General features: G+C 38.5%; 1 protein-coding gene across 1 annotated transcript; it reads right to left on the reverse strand.

The window, feature by feature from the left end:
- Positions 1 to 162: 162 nt before the first annotated feature.
- On the reverse strand, positions 163 to 24,539 carry LOC121267162. The gene is made up of 10 exons (XM_041171027.1): positions 24,133 to 24,539; positions 12,719 to 12,928; positions 12,458 to 12,560; positions 12,067 to 12,146; positions 11,901 to 11,978; positions 10,723 to 10,814; positions 1,387 to 1,498; positions 858 to 983; positions 573 to 741; positions 163 to 388 (listed from the first exon to the last, which is right to left on the reverse strand). The coding sequence occupies exons 1-9, from the start codon at positions 24,382 to 24,384 to the stop codon at positions 625 to 627; spliced, it is 1,170 nt and encodes a 389-aa protein (XP_041026961.1). The 5' UTR covers positions 24,385 to 24,539; the 3' UTR covers positions 163 to 388; positions 573 to 624.
- Between the last annotated feature and the right edge of the window lie 937 nt (positions 24,540 to 25,476).

Here is a 25,476-nt window from a genome sequence, read left to right on the forward strand (position 1 = left end):
AAAGTCAGTTTTCTTTATTGGAAAAGTAATAATAAAATGATAGAACAATTAAGTAGTGAGAACGCCAGAGGAACAATTAAGTAATGAAAGGTGTTTTTAGCATGTGGAAGGTTGGGATGTCTCAATAAATAAAATGAAATAATGAAATGCTCAATAGAATACGAAGAAAATGATCATAAATTATATAGGTAATAGATTCTTATAGATGCTTCAGGCAACTTCCCACAAATCAGAAATATGAACAACTACTTGGTCAAAAATTCGATGTATGATGCGGCATAACTAAGCATCCGCATTGAACCATCCCAGGGCCTGCAAGTATTTACAAAGTCAGGTGACAAGTAAAAGAAGAAAAGGGAGTTTGCTGATCTCTAAAATGTGACACATTCTTCGTTTGGTTCATAAAATCATCTCAACTCATCATTATAACTTTTTCAAATTCTAACACAAAACATAATAAATAATTCAACTTTTTCAAATCCCAAAATAATAATAATATTAAAAAATAATATTCTAAAAATATTCTATCATCTCATCTCAACTCAACTCAACTCAATTTAACATCCAAACACAGTCTTGTTTCCCTGAAGAAAGAAACCGGATGCACTACATGCAGTGAAACGCCTATTTCTGCAGATTGTATACTCGGCCCTTGTGTATTAGTTTCCAAAGAGCCGCTTTGGCTTCCTCTAATGTTTCAACAGCATGTCCTTCTTCAAATGATATCCTTTGTATGTTGAACTGTAAGTAAATAAGACAAACGAACATGTCTATAGTTGAAGCACCAGGAAAAAGGTAAATCTACAAAAGGTTGCTCCCTTGAGTTGATTCTAGAAAAGAATCCTTTAGAGAAGTACCTGTGCGCCTTGACGAACTCTTATATCGATTCCCTTGCTGTCTATTGATATGAGAGCAGCATCATCTACCTCAGTTTCGGTGGACAAAAGCTCTTTCAGGGGCTTTGAGAAGATTGCGTTCAGTTCCTAAAAAGAGCAAACTAAACCCAATTATACCTTTTGAATTGCATTTATAGATAAAGCACTCTGAGCAAAATTCTGGTTGAAGATCCCATACAAGCTGATGATTACTACAAGCGGCCATACATATAACCAGGGGTAATAAAATCTATTAAACAAAGCATGATCTATCTCAGGTCTATTAAAAAGTACATACAGCATTTCATCGCTTAAGAAGAATCATATCCTCTACAAAACTGATGTGCACAGCAATTAAAAGGCTAATAATGAAGGAGGAAATAGAATTAAAGAAAAATAGTCATTCTACATCAATAAGTCAAAACTAAAGCCTGCAAAAAATTCCAAAGCCTCTTCTTTCTTTCTTCTTTACAGTTATTGCTTTTGTGTGGTTTGCAAGAACTCAGTTTACCTTTAAGTTTTGCTCGCCTCCATCAACTGCAATCTTATCAGGTTGAAGGGTCTCATATTCGTTGACATCAACCCAAGCAACAGTGCCAAAGCCTCCAATAAAATAGATGTCACTGAAAGCAAAAAATGAACATAGACAAGTTCCTCATGCTAATTGTATTTGCTAAAAATTCAACTCGAATTTTTCATAGAGAATTATCACAAGAAAGTGCCATATAGAGAAGAAAAAAATTACAGTACAGGTCACCATTATCCTGGGTGTAGCACACTTCACCCACATTCAAAAGATTGGATAGTCAATGAATTGTAAATCAATAAAAATCTTCCAAGAGAGAGAGAGAAAGAGAGAGGAAAGGATTTATATTAAACTTGCAATTACTTTTATGGATGCATTTTTGGCCAGGCACCCACCAGCAAGATTAAGCAATTCGCAAGCACAACTTGGAAATTCAGAGCTCATCTTGGCCCATGGAGCCTTTGCATGCTCTCTAAACTGAGGTCCAAAGAATCAGCGGGAGGTAGCACGGAAGGAGTGAAATTTAAGCTTTGACTAAAGCTACTTCTAAGTTTAAGAGTGGAATCAAAAGAGAGTGGCTTATTCAAAACTCAACACTGAAATGAAACTTGGATAAGGGTAATGAAATAAAGCACATAGATGCTTAAAGCCAATCCTAAGCGTACCACCAGAATATAAAAGAAATGTTACTGCCCTATAGAGCTCAATCGCATTCATATTTTAGTGTCTTTAAGTTATTGAGAAAATCATGATTCAAGTATTATGATGGAAACATGTTGCATTTCATAAATTGCCATGCATACAGATAAGATTGGTTTTCATCCAAAGTAATAATATGGTATCTGAAACTTGAAGATAGCTATGCATTCAAGGAGGCTGAAAAAGTTCTTAAACATTTAGCTTATGCTGATCTCTTAATTTTTTCTTCTCTCTCTTTAAAAAGCATCCCTCGTGGTTGTGGGGTAACTCATAGAAGATACGCATATTAAGGAAGAACTTGATGAAATAGCTGACAAGAGAACAACTAGCTACTAGCCAAATCTAATGCTTTGGAAAAGAAGCAACAGAAAATACAAACCCCCTTTTGTTCAGGGCTAAGTGTACTCGGGAACCATTTAGGCCTTGACACTTTTCAGTTGTTGGCCACTTCATAGAATAAGCTTTTTAATTAAGAGTCCTGAGTGTTGAGCACATGGTAGCTTTTTATTATAATGACGTCCTACTGATAAAAAAAATTTATAATGATGTTGAGTCATCAAAATATTGTTTAGTTTTCAGTCACTTGAACTTGTTGCATTCCACTTTGTATCAAATGAAGCATGGTTTTGTTACGTTAGAGCCTCCGACGTCTGGGCTCGTAACGACGCTGGCACAGCGACTAGAAGTACCACCGACGCCTTTGCCGGCGATGGTTGGAGTAGTTTCCGGCGACATCTGTGCTAGAAACCTAGCGCCGGTGATCGAGAAGGATGTGCAGACGACACAGCACAGCGAACTACTAGGAGGGTCGATGCACTGTGGGACGTCACAGATTAAGGCGCCGGTGACCTCTGGGCTGCCTCTTGTCACGGCTACGAGGGTGATGTCCCTGACGCCGGACACAAAGTCTACGCATCTGCATTTTGTAGAGGAAAGGGTGGTAGTGTCGCCAAGAGGTTAGAAGAAAGGGGGATATCACAGAAACGGTCGTCGGAGATGTCTGTGCCGGAGATTGACCACAGCGCAGTGCAGAAGAATTTTCTGGCGCCGGAAAAAGACCTAGTAACTGAGAAAAATTGTTTTGTTGATTCTAAGAGTCTGGCATCAATGGGTGATAACGTGTATACGAGGGGGGTCTAGAAGTGGAAGGAACGATGGTTCTATTTGGGTCTAACATGGTTAAGGAGTTACATCAAGGTGAGGAAGCTAGACCCCGGTGGGCTTCCACACTCGTGCCAGAGATGATTCCCAGCCATCTCACTAATTTGGATGGTAGAGAAGCTGGGGATGATCTTGTACGAATTTGTAGTGTTCCTCATTGTCCTTCCAGATTGGGTCATTCAAAAAGTGGAAGAAATACAAAGTTGTGTAGGATCTCTTGTGAGGGTTTTGAAGATCAATTCAAGGCACTCCTAACAGCAATTGAGGCAGATCACCATCACCATGATATGGGGTCTAAAAGAAATAGAGAATTGAGAAGGTTGTCTTGGTCTATCAATTATGAGGGAAAGGAGGGGAGTGCAAGCCGAGGAAGGAATAAAGGGAGGGCTGTAGTAGTTGATAAATGAAGACCAAAATTCCGGTTGAATGAGATAGATAAACACCTCCGAATAAGAAATTTGTTAAGATAATGGAAGGTGGACATCATGTGTTTGATGAAGACTAAGAGGAAGCTTATCACAAGAACTATTATCCGGAGTATTTGGCGCTGCCAGTACTTAGGCTAGTCATTTCTACCCTTGAATGGGGGGCTAGTCATTTCTACCCTTGAATGGGGCATTGGGATGAAATCTTGGTAATGTGAGATAAAAGGGTGGTGGAGAATCTCGACGAGTGTGTAGGGGAATACTCGATGGGGTATTCATTTAAAAATTCTGAAGATTGTTTCTTGTGGGCCTTTGCTGGGGTTTATGGTCCTAATTTGGACAACAAGAGATGGTTTCTTTGGGAAGAGCTTGCAGGATTGTGTACTTGGTGGGATGTCTCGTGGTGTATTGGAGGGGATTTCTATGTGACAAGGTTTTTGAGTGAGAGATTGGGGGAGGGACGAAAAAACCATGCAATGGTTCAATTCTATGATTTCACATTCGAGTTGGAGCTCATGCAAGTTTTTCATGAATTTTTCATTTTTGGAAAATTTGAGGAGTTTAAATGCTACATTTATTGCACTTATCCCTAAAAAAGCTGGTGCAATAGAGGTGCAAGATTTCTAACCTATTAGTCTTGTGGGAAGTATGTACAAGGTAATATCAAAAGTCCTTGCTAATAGGATGAGCACAATTATGGATAAAATCATCTCTAAGTCTCAAAATGCATTTGTTAAGGGTAGACAAATATTGGACTCGGTTCTTATTGCTAACTAATGTTTGGATAGTAGGATCAAGTCAGGAGTCCCAGGTATTTAATGCAAACTAGACATGGAGAAGGCCTATGATCACGTTAATTGGGAATTCCTATTTTATTTATTGAGGAGATGTGGTTTTGGGAAGAGATGGAGGGTGTGGATGAGGCATTGTGTATCAACGGTTCACTTCTCGATCTTAGTAAATGGTGGTCCCTTGGGTTTCTTTAATAGTTTGCGGGGGTTGCGACAAGGTGATCCACTATCACTCCTCTTATTTGTTATTGTCATGGAGACCCTAAGCAGAATGTTGTCGGCTGCAGTGGAGGGTGGTTAATAATCCTTATTTTTTATTATTTTATTTAACGTAACATTAACAATGGAGTTCTTTTAGTTTATACTCTCCTAAAATGGAACTTTTCTAACTACATAGTTTTTACCGCAATTCAATGTTCTTTTTTTCTTTCAGTGGGGTATACTAACCATGTTGTTACCATTATTATCTCGCATCTTTTGTTTGCAGATGATACGTTATTATTTTGGGAGGCAAACCCTTAAAGGCTATCTTGCTGTGTTTTGAAACGGTCTCCAGGTTAGAAATAAATCTCTCTAAAACGGAGATGGTTGTTGTGGTTAATGTGCATAATGTCAAAGGGCTGGCTTATATTGGGTTGTGTGGTCTTTTCGATGCCAATGAAGTACCTTGGCCTTCCTGGGAGCATCATTCAAAGCCAAGACTATTTGGGATGAGTTGCTAGAGAAAATAGAACATAGGCTGGCTCGATGGAAAAAGTTGTATTTGTTTAAAGAGGGTCGGATTACAACTAAGAAAGAGTACTCTCTCAAACCTTCCCACATATTTCTTGTCATTATTTCCTCTCCAGCTAGTGTTGCCTCTCGAATTGAGAAGGTTCAACACGATTTTCTATAGAGTGGACTTGAAAATGAGTTTAAGGTCTTGTTTGGTTACACAGATGAGATGAGATTAAAGTTGAAAATTGAATAAAATATTATTAGAATATAATTTTTTAATATTATTTTTGTTTTCGAATTTGAAAAAGTTGAATTGTTTATTATATTTTGTGTGGGAGTTGTGAAAAGTTGTAATGATTACGGAGACCAGAATACGGAGTCCAAACATTCGTTGGCAATGAGTACGTAGTCTAGAATCCGTCTTCCCTTGACAAGAGAATTTTGTGACTTTGAGATGATCTTCACCATGACTTTGCTCATCCGATTAGCTAGGACTTTTGAAATGATCCTATATACCCCGCTTACTAGGCTTATGGGATGGAAATCTTTCACCTCCATTGACCTTGCCCTTTTAGGAATAAGAGCAATGAATGATGCGTTAAGGCTTTTCTCAAATTTCATGATTGAGTGAAATTCAAGAAAAATCTTCATGATGTCCTCCCTAACAATATGCCAGAAGCCTGGAAGAAAGCTATTGAGAAGCCATCTGGGCCTGATGCCTTATCTTTATCCATCCCTCTTAGCACGCCAAGTACCTCATCCTCATCAAATGCTTGCTCCAACCAAGTCACACTTGCCAGATCTACTGAATAAAAAACCAAAATGTCTACCTTAGGCCTCCAAGTGTGTTGTTCTGTGAGTAGTTTAGCATAGAAGTGAACAATGTGATCCTTAATTTCTACATTGTCCCTGAGCACCATGCCTTCCAAATGGAGAACCTCAATGGCATTATTTCTTTGGTGGGAGTTGGCTACTCGGTGATAAAACTATGCTTTTGTTCCCTTCCTTTAACCAAAGAGCCGGGATTTTTGTCGCCAAGAAATCTCCTCCATGAGGGTGATTTTTTCCAGCTCAACCTCGATGATCCTTTTCCTTGTCTTCATCTGAGAGAGCTCCGTCAGACTCCTTTTCATCAAAATTCTGCAACTCTTGAAAAAGAATTTTCCATTGGTCATTAATGTTCGCAAAGACTTCCTTGTTCCATTTTTTCAGATCACTTTTCAAAACTTTAAGTTTCCCAGCCAACACAAAACTAGGAGTGCCCGAAAAGTGATAGGAGGACCACCATGAGCTTAATTTATCCATGAACCAGTCTACTTTCAGCCACATGCTCTTGGATTAAAAGTATCTTCTCCCATCATGGAGGCCCCCACAATCCAATAAGAGGGGAAATGATCGGAGCATAGTCTAGGAAGGCGTTTTTTGCATAAGTTAGGAAAGTGGGCCTCCCAAGAAGGAGAGAAAATAAATCTGTCCAACCTGGACTAGGTCCTCCCATTGGACGACCAGGTATAGTCTCCTTCCGCCAAAGGTAGATCAACCAAATTCAGCTCGAAACTTAGGGATAAAAATATGCCATGGCTGGCCCGATAATAGAGTCCCCTGACCTTTCACTCGGGAATCTTATGATGTTAAAATCCCCTCCAATACACCAAGAGAAGCCCCACCAACTACACAAGCCTGCGATCTCATCCCATAAAAGTCATCTATTGCTGTCGACATTAAGCCCATATACTCTTGCAAAAACCCATCTGAAACCATCATCCACGTTCGTGAAAGAACAAGCCACCAAATATTCGCCGACATACTCTATCAAATTAACTACTCTCTTATCCCACATTACTATGATACCTCCTGAGGCAACCTTGGAAGCTAGAGAGACCCAACCCATGTAAGAGCAACCCCATAAACTTCTGATTATATTCATGTCAATAATCTTCAACTTGGGTCCGTTTGAGTAGTGAGAAGTGTTGTGAATAGTAGTAAAAAAGTAATGAAAAAGTAATAATAGAATATTGAATAGTAGTAAAAAGTAGGTGAAAAGTAATAATAAAGTAATGAATAGTAGTGGAGTATTTGGAGAATACCTGAGGTATTCTTGGTACCCAAATGTAGCCGTCTCCTGCAAGCAGATTATATCAACCTTCCATTCCTAAATTAGGTTTTTCACCCGTAGGCGCTTGTTCGGGTCATTTAGCTCCCAAACGTTCTATGACAGAATTTTAGGCTTCATGGGGCACCAAGATGTGCCCTATCATTATGCCTCCCCCTATTGGCACTTCCTTCTCTTAAGTCTTCCAGCCTTGGCAATTTTACCATGGGTTTCTTCCAAGTTTGTTGAGAAGTGATCAAGGATGATCTCATGAGGGTGTCTCAAGAGTTTCATGCTAATGAAAGGTTTGAAAAAGTCTCAACGCTACTTTTTTTGCCCTCATTCCCAAAAAGATGGGATTCATGGATGTTTGAGATTAGCCCTATTAGCCTTGAAAATGGGGTGTATAATATCCTTTCTAAAGTTTTAGCAAATAGATTGAGTAAGGTAATGGAGAAGATAATTTCAAAACCTCAAAATGCATTCGTCATAAATAGAAAAATTCTTGATTCAGTATTAATTGCAAATGAATGTTTGGATGGACTACTCAAATCTCAAGAACCAGGGTTACTTAGCAAACTAGACATGGAGAAAGTTTATGATCATGCCAACTGAAACTTCTTGCTTTATCTACTTGCAAGAAGTGGTTTTGGCAAAAAATGGTGTGCTTGGGCCGAATTGTATTTCTATTGTTCACTTTTCTATCTTGGTGGCTGGTTCTCCGGTGGGTTTCTTTGACACCTCCTATGGTTTGAGAATGGGGGATCCACTCTCTCCACTACTCTTCATTATTGTCATGGAAACTCTCAACAAGATGATCTCGGGCCTTGTGGAAGGTGGTTTTTTCTATGGCTTTTCGGTGGAGAATGGTGATTATGGCTCTATTGATATTCTCATTTGCTTTCTACCGATGATACTTGCATCTTTTGTGAAGCAAATCATGGCCTCATTAAATTTTTTTTTGGGCACTTCTTTGTTTTGAAGTTGTCTTTGGTTTGAGAGTGAGCCTTTCAAAGTCTAAATTGGTGCCGGTGGCGGTTGTCTCTAATGCGGTGAATCTAGCTCGCCTCTTGTGATGCAAGATATCTTCTCTACCCATGAAATATGCCAACCGTTGGGTGCTTGCTTCAAAACAGAGGGGATTTGGAATGCTTTGATTGAAAAGGTGGAGCGTAGATTGGCTACTTCGAAGATGTTATACTTGTCTAAAGTGGGTAGGCTTACTCTAATCAAAAGTACCGTTTCTAACCTACCCACCTATTTCCCATTCTTGTGCCCGCTCCCTACAAAGGTTGCCAACCATATTGAGAAGCTACAACGAAATTTCTTGGGATGGGGGAAGAGTTCAAATTTCATCTAGTATGTTGGTCAATTGTTTGCACAACAATATCTGGAGGTGGATTGGGGATCCATAACTCGACGAAGTTCAAGCAAGCTCTTTTGGGTACATGGTTGTGGTGGTACCAATAAGAAATGGGGGCTTTGTGGAAGACATATTGATTCGAAGTCCAAGAAGCTTGTGGAGGATGGTGCTTGAATTAGTACGCGGACCATATGGGGGTAGATTTGTGCAAACACATTAAAAAAGGATGGGAGATTTTTCTAATACATGCATGTATTAGAAAAATCTCCCATATGGAGGTGAGTGACAGTTCTCAAGTCAAATTTTGGCATGAAAAATGGTGGTAAACAAAGCCTCAAAGACACATTCCCTACCATTTTCGAGCTTGTATGGGCAAAGGACACCTCAGCAGCTGATCTCTTGGTCTTCTCTAGTGGTTGCCCTGAATGGAATGTAGATTTCAATAGAGTAGCACAAGATTAGGAGAAGAAGAGAAATTAGTAGATCACTTGCTTCTACATTGTGAGGTGGCCAGGACCATGTGGGATGATTTCTTTGCGGGAATTGGAATATCATGGGTCATGCCTCATAGGCTTGTGGATTTTCTAGCAAGTTGGAGAGGCCTCCAAGGCAATCCCCAAGTAACAACAATCTGGAGGATGGCCCCTATATGTATGTGTTGGTGCATTTGGTGGGAGAGAAATGATAGAAGATTCAAGGATTGCGAGAGGAAAATGGATGAGCTTAAAGTTCTCTTTTCTAAAACCTCATTCTTATGGGTGGGGGTCATTGAGTATAATGGGCTGAATGTCCAAGATTTTCTACTTTCGGTTATAAACTCTAGTAGGTACTTTTCATGTATACATCCACTGTACTTGGGCTATGCCTTCTTTTCTTAAGAATAAAACTTCTTGTTTACCTATAAAAAAAAGTGCAAATTATAGCATGTGCAAATCCAAACTAAGATTTAAAGCATTTGTAGAAAAAGAAACAATCAGATTTTTGAGGATATGCAAAAAAATCGCCTAGAATCTTAAGGATGGTAAGGAGTTGCCTCTGGGTATCCCGCCAAAAGTTGTAAAGTTTTTTTTTAATCAGTAAAAAAAGATTTTATTGATTAAGTAAATAGGCAAAGCCCAAGTACACAAGAAGTTTAAATGGATAACACCTAGTTACAAGTTAGGAACTAGAAATGGATACAAGAAAATCATGAGAACTTGTCTATTGAGGACAATCACAGAAGCCCACAAAAACAAAGTATGAAAGAAGAAACATCTAAGATCATCCAAAGAGCATTCTTGATCTTCAAAACTCCGACCATTCCTTTCCAGCCAAATGCACCAAAAATTGTAACTAATTGGACATCTCTCTTCTTAAGACCCAGGAGAGCTAAATACAAAGATTATGACTACTTGGGTGCCCTTGCGGTAAACTAGCTCTCCTAGATAAGAAAACCTAGAGGGTGATCTCTCAAATCATCAAGAAGCTTCTAAGGTACCATATTTTCTCTGAAAACTATTCCCTTTGGAAGGTCAGAAACCCCCTTGAATACCATACTTTGAGTTGAAAAAAATTTCATTGTCACTCCATCTTGCTTATCTTCTAAGAGAAATTTCCTCTCCATTGTTCGAATACCATCTTTTTAGGTAAGTTCCATTCCAAGTAAGATTCAGAAAAAGATGGCATTGAGGAGCTAGTTTTTTTTTTTTTTTTTTTTTTTTTAATAATTAAACGATTGTATTAATAGAATAGGCATAGAGCCCAAGTACGCAATATGGTACACAAGAGGAAACACCTATCTAGTTTATACTGAGGAGCTAGTTTTCAATTGCAACCTATTCATTTGCAGATCTTCATTTCTAATAGCCTACAGCATAGTGGATTTAACCCCCACAAGGGGCCTGTAAGTAAAGCTTAAAGTGATCTCTCCTTGTCCATGACAGGTTCCTCATTCCAACTTGTATGTTTGTACTTAAATTAAACTTCTAATAAATAAAAAAAAACTGTAGTTTCCAGACTTACAGAACAGACACTGTGCAAGGGGGGGTCAGAGAACAAGAACTTGTCTGGTTAACAAAATTACTAAAGACGGACCTTATGTTCTGCATCCTGTAGTAGTAGAAGTTACCCCACTGTTGAGAGGGCCCTTGTTGATGCTTTGCTATGTATTGCTTATGAGCCCATTCCTAGAAACAAAAAACCAAAGTCAATAGGGTGATAAATAATAATTTTGCCTGGGGTAGGTTCGACCTACCTGTTTCCTGTTTTCATTCTAGAGAATAAATAAAAATAAAAGAAAGACTAAAAGAAAGTTAGAACGGTCATAGCTCCTGGAACTAACAGAGGATCATTGAACGACATGTTGTGCAAATCTACTTTTTACAGATCTAATTTTCAAACCCAATCATTCTCAAAATTTTGTGAATAGTAGTGAAATGATTTGAGTGTAGATGTTTTATTGGGCTTTGGGTAAGGAGAGAAAAATTTGAATAAAAATATCTTTTAAAATAAGTATTGTATTGGAGTTTGTGAAAGTGAATAGATAAAGTTAAAAATTGTTTCAATGAAATTTTTTAACATTATTTTTGTTTTGAAGTTTGTAAAAGTTTATTGATTTTTGTGTTTAAGTAATGATTAGGTAATAATTAGATTAAAAAGTTGAAAATGAGAAATTGAAAAATGTTTTGTGTTTGAGTGATGTTTGGGAATGAAGTTATGAGAAATTTTGAGAATTTTGAAAATTCTCGTGTTTGCCAAACATGCCCTAAATCTATAACATTCTTTAAATTTATAGAAAAATAAAAATATATAGTACCCTTTATAACTATCAATTCAAGTGAATTGATGTCAAAGATATTAACTAAATGTTGTAAGAAATTAGGGAATTTTTCTTTAAAACTCTACGTCTATGGGTTAAGACCATTGTAATGAATGGTGATGAAATGTTGGGAGTTTTTTTAGTTTTTTCTTTCCTTTTAGACGCTGTATGTAGGTATTTTCTCTTGTATATTTCCTGTGTACTTGGGTTATGCCTATTTATGGTAATAAATCTCTTATTAATTATCAAAAAATATATACATAAACTAAAAAAAATCTAAAACCATGTTGCATGCCAGCTCATAATGAGAACCCATTGTTGGGACAAGATTCACGATGGGCCCCATGCTTTCTTCCACGGCATTCTTAAGGGCATGGAAGAAAAGCAAGTACTTCCAACTACTTTCAGGCCTACCCCAATACTCCCTTCGCTAAATATCAATTAGAGGAATCACCTGTTGATGCTCTGGAAGCGGGTAGACATCACCAAATATAGTTACCCTAGCATTTGACAAGCCACTCCATCCAGGTATCTATGAAACCAACTGTCAATAAAGTCCATAAATGGAGAACAACAACTAGTGCAAATACAATTAGTGAGAGAAAAGATCATATAGCTACCTGCACAACAAGTGTGCATCTGGGATCTGCTAACAAGTTTCGTGTGTGGATGGCCAATGGCGAAAACGAAAATAATGGATCTGTAGATAAAACGTACAACAAAAACAATGAACACAATTACACTTATTAATGACCATCATTACATATACAAACGATAGTCAATGGTCCAAGATGAGGACCATAAGAAATTAAATGGTTCAACATATCGAATTATAGGACATACACTATACAACAAAGGACATCATTGAATACTTACTTAGGTAGTCACAATATACTTTCCTGTGAACCAGTGGCATGAGGAAAAGTTGAACCATATAACGGCACAATAAATTTAATAGATGGAAAAAAGACTAGATCTTTCCACATAATTATAAAAAAATCAATGACTTACGCCCCATTGAATCAGGTGCAAAATCTACCAAAGATCCGAATGGATACCCTTCTCGTCGGTGGTGCATCCGAGACATCACCGTGCACAAATGAGCAAATCTGGCCTTAAATTACAAAGCAAGACACACATTCAGAAGTTGAAAACAACAAAACATGAGGAAGCCGCTAATATGATGTGATAAAAAATTGACCCCAAAGAAGGGTAAGTACGAAAAAAATTACCAGAAATAATAATACCTAGGAGCAAACAAACAGCATTTACCTGCTCCATTAGATTACGAACTGCTAAGGCTGGTCGAGGTAAACCATGAGCTGAGGTGGCACTCTGAACTCCACCAGAAATTGGTGTCCTAAAAAGCCCGGCTCGGGTTCCTCCTCCTGCTACACTTACACCTGGAGTTGTAAGAGACATGTCCATTTTTAGGGCCTCAGCTGCATCATTCTCAATACTTTGACTGCAATCTAAATTATCCTACACAACACAGCAAAGGCCATTACAACTGAAGCCATGTATAAATAACATGTTACACATATCAAGCAGGCACGTAGCAGAGTTGTAAGCCAATCATAGTTACAGACATCTGTCAAATTCCTTTAATCCTTCACCTACATAAAAATAAAATAAATATATAAAAGAAAACAATAAAAATCTCCTTTAACCTTTCTGGGAAAATATGGAAAGATGTTAAATTGCATAAAAGGATTGAGAAAATGTAGCATCTAGAATCAAATTTTATAGGCTTTAGAAGTTTGGACCATGGGCCCAATTTTGTTACAGCTAAAAAGAAGATTAGTTTATTGGGCCATTAGCCCGTATGTATTATTTGAGGATCTAGTATTGCAGAGATAGGACTGGATATGAAATTATGGATCTAGATTCAAACTGGAGTAGGTTCGGCCCATTAGGCCCAAATATGGATGGATAAGCCCATTTGATTTTTAGTTGTTCAATTCGTGATAATTGGAAACCAGTCCCTAACCCAAGATAACTCTTGTAAGTTCAGGAGATAAAAAAAGAAACAGCCTCATCCTATCAAGTCCAACCTTTTTCCAGCAATTCAAGTAGGTGATTACGACGCATTTGTTATCAATAGAAGCAAAGATGTAAGTAGCATTATCATACCCTTACATGTATGGTAAACAATGTTATTTTCAATTATTATATATGTATGACCCTTTATTGAAAGCTCCTTTTTACGTACCCAGTTATGATATGATGACAGTGAGTTTCAATGTCATGGTTTTTTATGAGTAATAAAAATTTTATTCATCAAATGAAATAGACGAAGCCCATGTACACAGGAAGAATACAAAAGAAACACCTAATTACATTCTAGAAATATGAAATGAAAACAAAAACTCATGAACAGTCTCCATTAAGTACAATAGCTGAAAACCATTGAAGCAAGGAAAACACAAAAAGTTTTCAGATTTCCTCTACAGTACGCTCCTTGTTGTTAAAATATCGCTCATTCCTTTCCATTCAAATACACCACACAATGCACAAAGGAATCATCTTCCATATAGCTGCCACTTGAGAACAACTATGAGGCCTATTCCAACACGCAAGTAAGTCAACCACTTTTTTAGGCATTACCCAAACCAGCCCCACTCTACTAAACACACCATCCCATATTGCCTTAGCCACCTCATAATGTAAAAGTAAATGATCCATTGATTTACCATATTTCTTACACATGAAGCACCACTCTATAACTATTATGCCACGCTTTCTCAAATTATCAATTGTCAGAATATTCCTAAGTGATTCTGTCCAAATAAAAAAGGCAACCTTAGATGCCACATGAACTCTCCAAATACTCTTTCATGGAAAAGAAAAGTGATGCTGAACAGTCAACACCTTATAGTATGATTGTACAGTAAACTTTTCACTCGCCGTGTGCTTCCATAACATTTGATCCCTCTCATTTCCTCCAATAACCAGAGAATACAACAAACTGAAAAAATCTGCAACCTCATCAAGTTCTCAATCCTGAACAGCTCTAATAAAAGTAAAATCCCATTGCACAACTCCATTAGAATGAATCAACAAATCTGAAACGGAAGCTTGCTTATTTATGATAGTTATGAAGTGGTGCTTAGCAAGGAAAACAGGAATCAACAAATCTCATGTTATTATATGTTTTACATGCATCATAATATGTTCTCATTTATGATTAAGATAAGCTATGTCATTATATGCTCTACATGCATCATGGTAAGAAAAATAAAAGACAAATTATGAAAAAGCTTTAAGAATGGCCATAAGAGATGCATGGTACCAATGTAATTAGGGGTGGATGTGCAAGCCATGGACCTAAGCGTGATCACCATAGTGTTACGGGATTTGATTTGTAATGTTATGGAATTTGATTTGTACTATTTTAGGGATGTTTTCCTTCATATCTAGATTGTATATAGCAGATAATTAGGCTGTAAATAATGTTGGAAACACTTACCTTGTATAGCATTTAGGCATTGGAATTCTGGCAATCAATATGTAAATTTCTTCTATATAATGAAAGCAAACCCTATGGAAAGAGTATTCAGACCAATTTTGACTACTGTAACTCTAGATGTCATTCGTACTTTGTTGATTGATTCTTTTGTACCTTCTAAGTTCTGGGTAGAAGCTTTATCTACTGCTGTCTATTTGATCAATCGTTTGCCTACTGCAACTCTAAATTATAATTCTCCCTATTTTCGATTATTTGGCATATCTCTTGAGTATCAATCTTTTCATACTTTTTATTCATCTACCACCTGTTGAGCATCACAAGCTTGCTGCCCAGTCTGTCACATGTGACTTGGGATATAGTCCTACTCAGAAAGGATTTGTTTGCTATGATGCTCATGCAAACAAATTCCGGATCTCCCAGAACGTGATTTTCTTTGAAAATTAATATTTCTTTCAGTTTCAGGTTATTTCTGACCCTCCTGTTACTCTTCTACCCGCTTTTGATAATGTATCTTCTTCCATTGAGCGATTTAAACTAGGTATGGTGTATCATCGACATCTTCTCCTTGCTCCCATGCCCCTTCCAGACACTGATATGTCATCTGATTTTGCGATTCTTATACCTCGACGTTCCACCCGGGTTACACATCCACCGGATAGGTATGGTTTTTCTCATACCTCGCTTACTTCCACTCGACACTATTTCTGTTCCTCACTCTTATACTCAGGCAGGCCATGCAAGAAGAAATTCAAGCTCTTCAAGACAATCACAATTGGGATCTTGCGACTTGTCCCTCTAGTGTCAAACTCATTGTTTGTAAATGGGTGTACTCAGTCAAGTTTCGATCTGATGGCTCACTGGACAGATATAAGGCCCGTCTAGTGGCTCTTGGGAACCTACAGGTGTACGACATTGATTATGAAGAGATATTTGCACCTGTTGCCAAAATGACTATTGTGCAGCCTATCTTGGCACTTGCTGCGTCACAGGGGTGGTCTCTACGGCAGATGGATGTGAAGGATGATTTTCTACATGGGGGTTTGAAGGAAGAAATCTATATGTCTCTACCTCCTGGCATGTTTGCTACATCTTCCTCAGAGGTTTGTCAACTACGCCGATCCTTGTATGGACTAAAACAAGCTCCGCGAGCATGGTTTGATAAATTTTGCTCTACACTGCTTGTTTTTTATTTTACTTAGTCAATTTGATTCCTCTCCTTTTCTTTTACAAGACTTCTGCAAGAATTGTCTTGCTTCTGGTATATGTTGATGACAATGTGATTACTAGCTTTGATACTGAGTTAATTAAGCAATTACAATAGCATCTCAAGGCCTCTTTTCACATGGAAGATCTTGGCCCCCTGCAGTTCTTTCTTGGCCTTGAGGTGCAGATTACTCCGACTGGTACATTGTTACACCAACACAAATATACGCAGGAAGTGATTTCATTGGCTAGTCTCCAATCGGGTACCTCTGTCCTTACTCCCTTGGAGGTAAATCTTAAGTTTCGTCAAGAGGAAGGCGAGCTTCTATCAACTCCATCATTGTATAGGCAGCTCGTTGGGAGTTTGAACTACTTGACGATTACTCGTCCTGACATTTTTTTTGTTGTGCAGCAAGTCAATCAATTTATGCAGGCCCCCGACATCTTCACTTAGCCGCAGTCTGCAGCATTATTCGATATCTGAAGGGCACCTCTACACTCGGGTTGTTCTTTCCTAAGTAATCTTCCTTACAGTTGGTGGGGTATAGTGATGCTTATTGGACGGGATGTGCGGATACTCGTCGCTCTATTACTGGCTGGTGCATGTTTTTAGGCAATGCACTCATTTCTTGGAAGAGTAAGAAGCAAGACAAAGTTTTTAAGTCCTCCACTGAGTCTCTGAGTATCGTGCTATATCTTTCGCATGCTCTGAGATCACATGGTTTCGTGGGTGAACTTGGTTTTCCTCAGCTTCATTCCACTCCTCTTCATGCTGATAATACCAGTGCCATTCAGATCGCCGCTAATCCTGTCTTCCATGAGTGTACGAAACATATTGAAGTCGATTACCATTCCATACGTGAATCCTTTGACAAACATGTGATTACTCTTCCTCACATTTCCACTGAACATCAGACTGCAGCATATTCACTAAAACTCTTTCTCAGCACCAACATCAGTTCTTGGTTGACAAATTGATGCTTCTTGATCTACCAACATCAATTTGAGGGGGGATGTTACGGGATTTTATTTGTAATGTTATGGGATTTGATTTGTACTATTTTAGGGATGTTTTCCTTCATATCTAGATTGTATATAGCAAGTAATTAGGCTATAAATAATGTTGGAAACACTTATCTTGTATAGCATTTAGGCACTGGAATTCTTGCAATTAATATGTAAATCTCTTCTATATAATGAAAGCAAACCCTATGGAAAGGGTATTCAGACCAATTTTGACACATAGTATGTTATATAAGTTAACCGGTTTCCCTAGTGGCAACAGGCAAGAGAACCAGTGCACAATCCTGCACACAAGGGTAAAGGTGTGCTGGCTATTAAAGAAAGGGAAAAATAAGTTTAATAAGTTATGCATAGAACATGATGTTACATGTTTATCTTAGTATAAGTATTAAGTCTACATGCTTTCAAGAAAACCCTATGTTTATTATTTTTACTATAAGATGTACTACTTATTGAGTATTCAAATCATTTTGGTTGTTTTTTTTTTTTTATGTTTTTAAAATATCCACGTAAAGAAGATAGTGTTGACAAGCTGACGACTCTGCATAGATCATGTGTCAAGGGATTTTCAGACTAAGTTCAAGTGTTTTTTCTTTTCATGAAAAGATCAATTTTAAATTTTCTTGTTATGAGACAATATTGTTGTTACTTTTTTGGGAATTTATTTTCAATCAATTAGGCATTTTTATTATGTTGAGTCTCTTTACTGGGCACAATTACGAAAGCACGTAACACTCCTAACATGCGAGAAGGGTATTACAGAGAGAGTGTTTCTTCAGTAGCCATCGAAAAGAAAAACAGATAAAATTTACAAAATATAATCTTGTAAAGTGTTTCTTCTCTAGTCATTGAAAAGAAAAAATCTTTACAAGTACGTCAAAGTTGTCATATTAGTTTTCCCTGCTACAAGAATATAATAGAGCTCTTGCTCAGCTATGGAGAGGGTTGCTGAACAAATTTTTTTTTTTGATAAGTGGGTTGCTGAACAATTCAACGAAACTAACTCATAAGTAACGAGCACACAGAAATATAGTGTAGAACAAAATCATCAATAAATCATAAATTAATACTTTATAGTAGTGATACACTATGCAGACACCGGGGGATCTCCATAGCAATATGGGTAAAGCAAGAAAGGGAATGTCTGCAACCATTAAGAAATCCTAAGTATAATCTAAATATTTTGAAGTACTGTTTTATGAAAAATATTTCTACTTCGTAGTCATTCATCTAATTTTAAAATGCCATTTGAACTTCCAACATAGGCCAAGATAGACTGCATATTTTATTTTTGTGTTTTCTTTTTTCATTTCATTTAATGTCAACAAGTAAGGTAAGTTGCAGTACACATTTGACTTTGCTGTCAAAGTAAATAAAGTACCTACAAAATGCTAAACACACAGTAACTATAAAGTACAACATATCAGTTGATACATGGTAGGAAGTGGAAGGAAAAAAACTAACAAGAGCAATACATACTAGCAATTTGCAACATCACACGCATGCTCAAGTATTCGATCAAAATCAAATCATGATTTTTCTTTTACATACACTTTTTAAACTCGCTTGTATGTGTATATTTTCACCCATACTATCTCATTACTTTATGATAGCCATAAAAAATGAGGATACAAAAATACATGAAATTCCCACTGTAGGCTACTTTTCTTTTAACTTTTGAAATTCCACTTCCATTAGACACTAAAAAAGAGGGGCAGAAAAATCTTAGATTTGGTGCTCATTCCTAATGATTATTAGAAGTGGGCTGGTGCTCTATGGAGGTTCATGGAGCAGATGGAGTGGGATTATGGAAGATATTAGAAGAGGATGGGGAAGATTCTCTTGACACATTAGATTGGCGGTGGATAATGGCTCCAGGATCAGCTTCTGGCACGATCTATGGGCTAGAGATAAGGATCTCAATGTACGTTTCCTGCAATCTATATTATTACACGTGAGCAGGGTGCTCAGTGGCTGAGCTTATGGAATCTCAGGTGGCTCAATTCGGTCAAATGGCAACATCCATAGGGTGGTTCAGGATTGGGAACATTTGGAGGAATAAGGCACCTCTTAAGGCAACCTTCTTTGTATGGACATTTTTCCTAGGAAAGATTCTGACCATGGAAAACCTAAGGAAGCGTCGGATAACCATTATTGATTGGTGTTGTGTGTAGAGAAACATAGGACCATTTGCTACTTCATTGTGAGGTTGCTAGAGCTATATCGGTTGATTTTTTCAGTAGAGTTAGAAAATGGGTTATACGAAGGAAGGTGCTTGATCTTCTTGCCAATTGGAGAGGTTTCTATGGCATCCCAAAAATTATGGCAATTTGGAAAATAGTTTCCATATCTGAGGCAAGCTTGGAGAGAAAAGAACCGCCAGAACTTTGATGATAAGGAACGCTCCCAGGAAGAACTTTAAGAGTCTTTTTTCAATAATTTGCTACTATTGGCGACTTTAGTGACTTCATTTTCTATTATTTCATTGTATTTATTTCTAGCTCTTAAATTGGTGTTTTCTCTTGTACACGTTCTGTGTACTTGGGCTTCACCTATGTTAGAAACCCTATTGTGAATCACTATATTGTACTAAGGAAAGGAAATGGAAATGCAATGATGGACACTGCAGTGAAATCAGGGAATGCAAATGAAGTGTTTGTGAAAATGCAAAGGAGAGTCACAGAATTCTATTGATCACGGGAATGCTTCGAGGGCTTCCCAACCTCCATTCAAACTTCAGAAAAGCTTTGATAAAATTCCCTATAATTCCTCTCTTCCCTTCTCCCCCACTACGTACCCGTGCATTCCTTCCCATAACAGACTAACATGTAAAAAGACCAAACTAACCTTCTAACAAACATAATATCTCTTCCCAAAACGTAGAGTTTTATCAATGCTAGCATTAACACTACAAAATTGTGCCGTTTCAGTCATCCCCAAATAACACCATCACAGTCAGGTTCATAAAAAATCTCCTCACCTTAAAGAACCTTGTACTCAAGGTTTAGAGCAAGGTTGCAATTGTTGAACAGTTTCCAAACTACTTCCATGACAACAGCAACTCAAGAAGCTTGGTTGGATAAGAACCCCGATGTCCTTTGGTATTCTTGAACCTCATAGGCAAAACCACATGGAAACCTTGGAAGTAGATTACAATTAGGAGGATCGATGCTATAGCTATCAAGTTCGTCAGATTTAGAAGATTCTGGAGACAGTGGAAAGCTATTGCATAGAAGTTGACTAAAGGTAAATTCAAGACTAAGGACTGGGTAATTAATGCTGCTATCGAATCTAACTTCTGAAATGGAAGAGCTTGAGTAGGTCTCATTTTTTTTTTTCCCCTTTCCTCTATCAAAGGGCCAATGAGGTAACATTATAAAGTCCTTGAGGTAGAACTCACAATTTTCAAACCCAATTACGTCTTCCCAAATCTATGCAAGTCCAAGCTGCCAGGCACATTGAGTCATCAAGCGACCTACTACATCATGACCCACCACAGTTTCCACAAGATCTCCACCAACAACTTTAACATGTATTCCACCATCCCCAAATTTTGGGCATAGAATCCGTGAGATGAAACCCTTCTCACCCATCACAATTCCTATAATTGGAACGTTGCTTACTTGATAATGCATAGTTATTCGGAAAACACGTGCCACATCAATGATCACCATAGCAGTTGTTGCAATCTTCACTATATCAGCACCTGTCGCTTGTATTCATGCCACAAGGTTGCCAAGGTCCCCCACAGATGGAGTATTTAGATAATTGCGAGAGGATACAATGACTTTGAACTTTTCAGGCTTCTTTCCATAAATGGAATCACTGAATTCACGAAAAACCTAAATCTCAATATCAATGTAATCAGCTCCCAACTGCATGGCTAATCCAAGGGTATCCAATCGTTTCTTTTCCTCACCATCATGCTGACCACCTTGTAAAGAAACCGTAGGGGCAAAGTTTTCTACATTTGGATGGTTCTTCAATGAGGTAAGCAATTTATTAACAGCAAGTATCTGGTCAATCTCTTCCACAACTTCTATGATACCCCTGGCTGATCTTGTCCTGGGCTTGAGTTTATTAAGTGCCGATGAAATATTTTCCTTGACCAATTTTCTTGCACACTCCTTAAATAAGCCCATGGCAAGCTCGTCAGAAATCCGACAAGAACGTTGTGATTCTCTAAGGCTAACCAGAAACTCGGCATCATTATCTCAGTTAATTGATTTTAGCTTAGAAGTGTACCATTGCTGGGCATTATCACGGATAGCAATATCAACCTAGGAGTCAATGACCTTGAAAACACGTTTCCAAGGTAAAAGGAAAGTCAATGCTTTTCTAAACACAAGAGTTGAAACATAAATGAGCTTCTGAAATGCCCAGCGCTGCTCTATGTCCCCATCACGATCTCCAATCTCAAGCCTTTGCCTAAACATTCGCCTACCAATACCCATGGCGGCTGCATCTGGGTCATCCATGCCCAAAGCTTTTTTAAAGTTGATTATCGTATCAGCTTCATCTTGCTTGCTAACACCATATCTTGCTTTTGAGTATTTCGGAGTTGTGGAATCCATCTTGTCGCAATAGCAAATCATTTGCTCGACACCTAGTGTGAAACCAATGAGAGCATGCTCACAATTTTGTCCATCTATTGATCTCTTTGTGCAACCCCGAGATTTGCTTCTGCTATCCATGATGGGCTTGTCTTTCATAGGCTTCCTCTCTGTCACAACTTCAAAAACGGTGGCTAGATCATCTCTGTAATGCTGACAGGACTCGAAGGCCTGCGCGCATTTTTGCAAAAACTTGGGGGTTTCCTTTGTGAGGTTGAGGAGGCCACTCTAGTGTGTGGGTATCCCATGGGGGATGCCATACGAGGCGTGCAAGGAGTAGGTTGGACATTAGGTCTGTTGGCTCGCCGAGGAGAGGGGCCTTCCCCTATGCAAAGAAAGGGTCTACATATGTGGAAACGCAAACGGTGGAGCCATCACCGTTGAGCTTTAGTGGAGTACAAAGAGTGAAACCAAGCTCTGAATTGGCCTTAAGCAGAGAATGAGGAGGAGCTTCCTCTGTGTACTGCCGCATTACGGCTAGGGAACAGCCATCCTCGGACTGTCCTCTGTTGACTATGTGATATGAACCTGTGGGAATGGAATCCAAAAATACCCCTGAGTGAATAGTGACGTGTCTACAGTACTCGGCTACAGTAACTTCTTGAAACCCTAGTTCAACAAAATAATAACTTTCTCAACATGCCCTTGAATAGGTGTCCCCCTTAAGTCCTTCTCATAATAAACCCAATTATTCTAAACTAATAAAATAAGTCTTTTAAATGAATTAAACAAGTTCAAAGCTTTCAAGTGTCCAAAGCCTTTAAATCATGTTGTTGCTCACTTCCATAGTTTGTATCAAATAAATCAAAACTGGATCTTCATCTCTCAAGCCCATCTTGAATGTTGGGCCCTTGCTAGACTCATCCAAAGTGGATTGCACCAATTCTTGCATTGTCTCCTTGATCTTCTTGGCTATTGACCTTGTAATTAGCCTATCTAGAACTTGCAAAGAATCTTTAAGACTAGGTCCATCTTGGTGCCCATCACTATGCGACGAAAGGGTCTACATATGTGGAAATGCGAACACTGTTGAGCTTCAGTGGAGTACAAAGAGTGAAACCGAGCTCTGAATTGGCCTTAAGCAGAGAATGAGGAGGAGCTTCCTCCGTGTAGCCGCATCACAGCTAGGAAACGGCCATCCTCCGGCTGGCCTCCGTTGACTATGCAACGCTGCCAGTTGGGCAAGATGCCCTTTTTTTCTTGGACCTCAACCTTCATCTGGTCGATGGTATTGATGGTATTGATGGTATAGTTCTCTTTCTCCCTCTGCAGAGGCTCAAGCTTATAGCCTTGCCTTGATTCGACCAAGAATGAGGTGTGGGAAGAGGTGGAAATCATCCTTGCCAATGATTACTCAGGCACTGATTTTCCTATAATAGTATTCTGATTACGGAATTTATTCTGATTTTCCATGAAGGTCCGCGCCATCTCCATTAGTTGATTCAAGTCATCCCTGATATCCTAAAGACTCTTCTCTTGAGAGTCTAGGTGGCACTGTAAGATCTCTTGTTGTTGTTCGAAAAGTTGGTCATCCTCCATAGATCGTCGGCTCTAGATACCAATTGTTAGAAACCTTGTTTGTCACTATATTGTACAAAGGAAAGGAAATGGAAATGCGATGATGGACACTGCAATGAAATTAGGGAATGCAAATGAAGTGTTTGTGAAAATGCAAAGGAGAGTCACAGAATTGTATTGATCACGGGAATGCTTCGAGGGCTTCCCAATCTCAATACAAACTTTAGAAAAGCTTTGATAAAATTCCTGATAATTTCTCTCTTCCCTTCTCCCCAACTAAGTACCCGTGTATTCCTTCCCATAACAGACTAACATGTAAAAAGACCAAACTAACCTTCTAACAAACATAATATCTCTGCCCAAAACGCAGAGTTTTATCAAAGTAAAATACTAGCATTAACACTACAAAACTGTGCTGTTTCAGTCATCCCCAAACGACACAGTCACAGTCACTGGTCAGGTTCATAACAACCTATTTCTTTGTCAGTATTAAATAAAACTTCTTTTTACTTGTCATGAAAAAAAAACAAGGGGTTTCAGGTTTGTGATTATTTCCCTTTTGCCTCAATGTCCATACTCCACCAAGCCATAATCCACGAGCCAGTTGCTAAAATTTTCTTGACATCTCAGAATTTCATATAAATTCAATGGCTACCTAATTATCTCGGAAGTGAAAATTGTCCTCGCATGTATAATAACACATTCAAACACCCATAAACGAATAGCATTCAAACATCTAACCGTCCATATTTTCCTCAACTTCCTCGTCAACAAAACAGAAAAGTAACAGGTCTGAAAGTCTGAATTGCCGAACTTCAAAAACAAATAGATCATATATGGAGCGGTGTTGATATAAATACCCGAGACAAAGACGAACTGCCTTCAGAAAGAAAGCCAAACCCACTATTCAACGGCTTACTCTCTTCATCTTCACCACCAGGAACCTCACGTGCGTGAGCGAGAACACGAAGACCATGAAAGTGAGGTGTTTCGCAGATTTTCAGAGACCCGGGTCGCTTATTAGATGCTCGGATCGAAGAAGACGGACTATTGTGAAGCGCACAGGTCTCTGGGAACTTGGTGACGAATACAGAACTTGCGAAGGCATCCATGATCGAGACGGTGAAGTTTCGGCCAAAATGTAAGCCTTTTTAACTTCTAAGGGTTCGGGACGCGGGATTGGACGTCGGGAATAAAATAGAGTTCGTGGGGTTGTGCGCTGGCCTTCAAAAACACGCACACGCGCGCACAACATACATTTTTTAACTCTTGATTTTGGTCGTCCGCATATGGTCGTTTTCTTTTTTAATGGTTTTTTTTTTTTTTTTTTATTTCCTCTTTTCTAAGTCGGGGAGATCCAATCTAAGACCTCCATTTTTTTCTTTTGGAACAAAAAATTGTCATTTATAATAAGAGGAGTACTGTGATACCCAGACTTTGCCAAGTCCCCGATCATATTTTCATTCGATATTATTTTAGTTATTGGATAAGTGCCAAGTATTAAAGGAAAGCCTTAAGGTATGTTTTGTTTTGGACCTTAGAGTTTTAGCCTTAAAGAGCCCACAAGAGTAAGAAGAGGAAAAAGCCCACAAAGGCCCATGTGGATTTCGGCCAATTAAGATGGAATTAGGGTTTGGAAGCCCAAAGTTGATTTCTAAGATTAGTGGAGGCGCCACATGGCATAAGAGGAGCATTTTTGTTCTTTTCTAGAAACTCATCATTTGGAACCTAGGAAAATAGCGAGTGTGACACTTGTCCAACATGCATAAGGTTTTAGAAAGAGTGAGTGGAAGAGAGAAAAGATGAGGTCATCGGATTAGGGCTTACATGCCACATGCTAGGCCCCATTTTTGTAGTTGACACTTGTCAATTATGGAGAGAGATCTTTGGAGTTTCAAGAAAATCTTACTTGGGAAGAGAGATGCATGTTCTAGAAGAATTTTGGAAGAGCGAGAGAGAGAGGGGGTCGATGGCATTAGCATGGGGAAACTCAAGGGACACATTGGGAAGGCCAAAGATCACCTTGGGAAGAGTTAGGGTTTTGGCTAACACAAGGAACACACACTCAACTTGCCACATGGCAACCATGCACACATGTATAGTTTCAATGATGATTTAGGGTTTCGAATTTTACCTTTTTGCCACCAAGTACATTGAACCTAGAAAAATGAAGAAGAGCAAAGAAGGAAGAGAGGGTTTCGGTT

This window comes from Juglans microcarpa x Juglans regia, chromosome 1D (genome assembly GCF_004785595.1).
Source record: "Juglans microcarpa x Juglans regia isolate MS1-56 chromosome 1D, Jm3101_v1.0, whole genome shotgun sequence".
In the NCBI taxonomy this organism is placed as follows: Eukaryota; Viridiplantae; Streptophyta; class Magnoliopsida; order Fagales; family Juglandaceae; genus Juglans; species Juglans microcarpa x Juglans regia.